Source organism: Suricata suricatta, chromosome 12 (genome assembly GCF_006229205.1).
Source record: "Suricata suricatta isolate VVHF042 chromosome 12, meerkat_22Aug2017_6uvM2_HiC, whole genome shotgun sequence".
NCBI classification, from domain to species: Eukaryota; Metazoa; Chordata; class Mammalia; order Carnivora; family Herpestidae; genus Suricata; species Suricata suricatta.
Window position 1 is genome coordinate 86,493,667 of NC_043711.1, and position 2,711 is coordinate 86,496,377.

A 2,711-nucleotide genomic window follows, 5' to 3' on the forward strand; every position below is an offset into this window, starting at 1 on the left:
CCTAGCTAAGTCACGTGCCCATCCTGGCTAGGTCCCTGACCCAAGTGGGTGGGATACTCTGGCCACTCCAGGTCATATGTCCACCCCATTGTGATTGCAGAAAGTGCCTAAGAAGGCTGGGGTGCATGGCGTTCTATTCCTAGAGGAAGAAGGGATGCCTGACGGGCAGGGGCACGTGGCCACTAGTCACTTCTGAAGGTGCTTGGAGCAACCGCATCGTCGTTAGAATGACAGTACTGTCTCCCATTGAAACGGCAGCCCTGGTGGTGCCTGCGTGGCCCAGTCTGTTAATGTCTGACTTCAGCTCAGGTCGTGATCTCACAGTTTATGAGTTCGAGCCCCACATTGGGCTCCCATGCTGGCAGTGCAGACCCTGCTTCAGATTCCCTCTCTCCCTCTCTCTCTGCCCCTTCCCCTGCTCACACTTTCTCAAAATAAATAAATGAAAATCTTAAAAAAGAAAGAAGGAAAATGGCAGCAGAGAACAAGGAGCATTGCACTAGCAGTTCTTAGGGACCAGGTCTAGTCTGCAGTCTCCCGCCAGCTTGGAACGTCGCCAGCTAGTTTCCTCACTTCTCAAATCGGGGTGCTTGGGACGCTTGGGTGGCTCAGTTGGTGAGTGTCTGACTTTGGCTCAGGTCATGATCTCACCGCTTGTGGGTTTGAGCCCCACGTAGGGCTCTGTGTGTGCGTGCGCTCTCTCTCCCTCCCCCTCCCCCCTTCTCCCCCCACCCCAAGAAAGAATAAATGTTAAAAACATTTTTTTAAAAAGATAGGGGTGCTTGCCTAAATCTTTTTAAAGCCCTTTCTAGTTCTTAGACACTCTGAGGCGGAGGATGTGTGGGGGCTAGTGTGCTGGTTAAACAGCTGGCCTTTCTCTTTCTGGTACCGCATACACACGTGACACACTGGGTTACGGTGTTGAATTTACACTGAATGGTGGTAGGCTGCCGCTAGAGGTGTGACTCCTGGAGCAGGATATCTGGGCTTTATTGTTCGTTTTGACAGTGAGTGAACTAACAGTGCCCATCCTTACCAGCTTGTTTGTTTGTTTTTAATTCTTAAGTTTTACGTGGACGGATGGCAAATTAAATAGCAGTAACTTGGTCATTCTGTCCGGCCAAGTGGTTGAGCACTTTGACCTGGAGTTCCGAATCCTGTATGCGCAGTCGAAGCCCATCAGCTCCAAGCTGCTGCCCAGCTTCCAGATCAGCGGCAAGTTTGACCACCTGATCGACAGTAGACCCCTGTCGAAGGAGCTCACGCTGGGCGGCCTGCTGCGCCTGCGGCTGGCCCGGCTCTCAAGCACCCCCAAGAAGGCCGAGCTGGGGTGTGAGGCACCCGCCGAGGGCAGGCCCGAGGCCAGGCACCAGGACTTTGAGGCCTCCACCGCCGGTGATGAGGACGGCGTCCCCAGCTGCCCAGGCAGGCTGCAGGGCGGGAGGATGACCGATGCCGCCACCCAGACAGAGCCAGGAGAGGAGGTGCCCGCAGTGAGCGTCAGCGACGCGGGGACGCAAGCCAGCCCCCCAGCGGCGTGTGCCGGGACCCAGACCACGGTCACCACCAGGGTCGCGAGCTCCCAAGCTGTGGTTCGGTCCACGTCAGCCACCACCCAGACTGACGCGGACGAGAATGTTCTCTTTCCTCAGGGCACCCAGTCTAAAGAAGGCTCACCGGTGTCCAGGATGTCTGTGTCGAGATCTTCCAGTTTGAGGTCTTCCTCCTCTCTGTCTTCCCAGGGCTCCGTGGCCAGCTCCCTGGGCTCCCAGACGTCCAGCAGAGCCACTGACTTTGTCCCCTCTGGACATGCCAAGTACTGGGGCGCCCCCAACTTGGATCTGTGCTTGCGAGACTCCTTTAGGAACTTGAATCAAGAGCGCCAGTGTCACCTTGCTGGTCTCAGGTCCCGGCTCAACCACATGCTGGCCATGCTCTCCAGGAGAACATTCCTTACTGAGAACCACCTCGGTGTCCATCGTGGGAGCGTCAGCAGAGCCCCAGTGAGCCTGCTGGCTGTCAGAGACACCGCGCTGTACCCCCCCTTCCAGTGACTGCCCATCGCTCAGTGCCTCCCGGTCCGTCGGGCGCCCAGTGCCACTCCTCCGAGACCCTGCTTTCCAGCTTGATCACCCGACCTTTGGTCACCCCGTTCTTCCCTGATTCTGTAAACCGCACATTATTTTATGTGCTTTTATCCTTTATTTTTGTCATGTATAAACCAGGTGTTGGTTTTATGGTTGAAACACTATAGGTACAGTTTCGTTGCACGACTTTAATACTGATTGTCTCTTCCAGAGAGTGTTTAGGGGTTCTCAGCTTCATCCAGATATGGGATGAAATATGTTCTGTGCTTTTCTAGATTTGTGTGCCTTTCTGTTTTAGAGATTTGAACACTAGTTCTTATCAAAATCCTATTTAGAAAAAATGTTCTTATTGTCTGTCTCTTCTTCAGGATATCTGTGTTCTTAGGATTAAATAAAAATAACCAACTTCTGTTTGGTGATTGCTTGAGTATCATTTTTCTCCTCTGACACGTTTCCTCTTTAATCCTAGGAGTGTGTCACAAGAAAATGCACATAATAGCTACTTATGCAGGTTTTTTTTTTTTTTTAAATAGTGTTGGGGTGGGGAAGAAGTAGACGATCCAAATTGTTAAGAGAAAATACCCGGTTAAAAGTTAGAAGACACGGCGTGCCTGGGCGGCTCAG

General features: G+C 52.7%; 1 protein-coding gene across 1 annotated transcript in view; it reads left to right on the forward strand.

Annotated features, from left to right (window-relative positions):
- The window catches only part of FAM83D (family with sequence similarity 83 member D), a 21,211-nt gene extending 18,708 nt beyond the window's left edge, over positions 1-2,503 (forward strand). The window contains exon 4 of the mRNA XM_029917947.1: positions 1,067-2,503. Within this exon, the coding sequence (XP_029773807.1) occupies positions 1,067-2,054 (988 nt within the window). The 3' untranslated portion in view covers positions 2,055-2,503. The remainder of the gene's footprint in view (positions 1-1,066) is intronic.
- Positions 2,504-2,711: the final 208 nt, after the last annotated feature.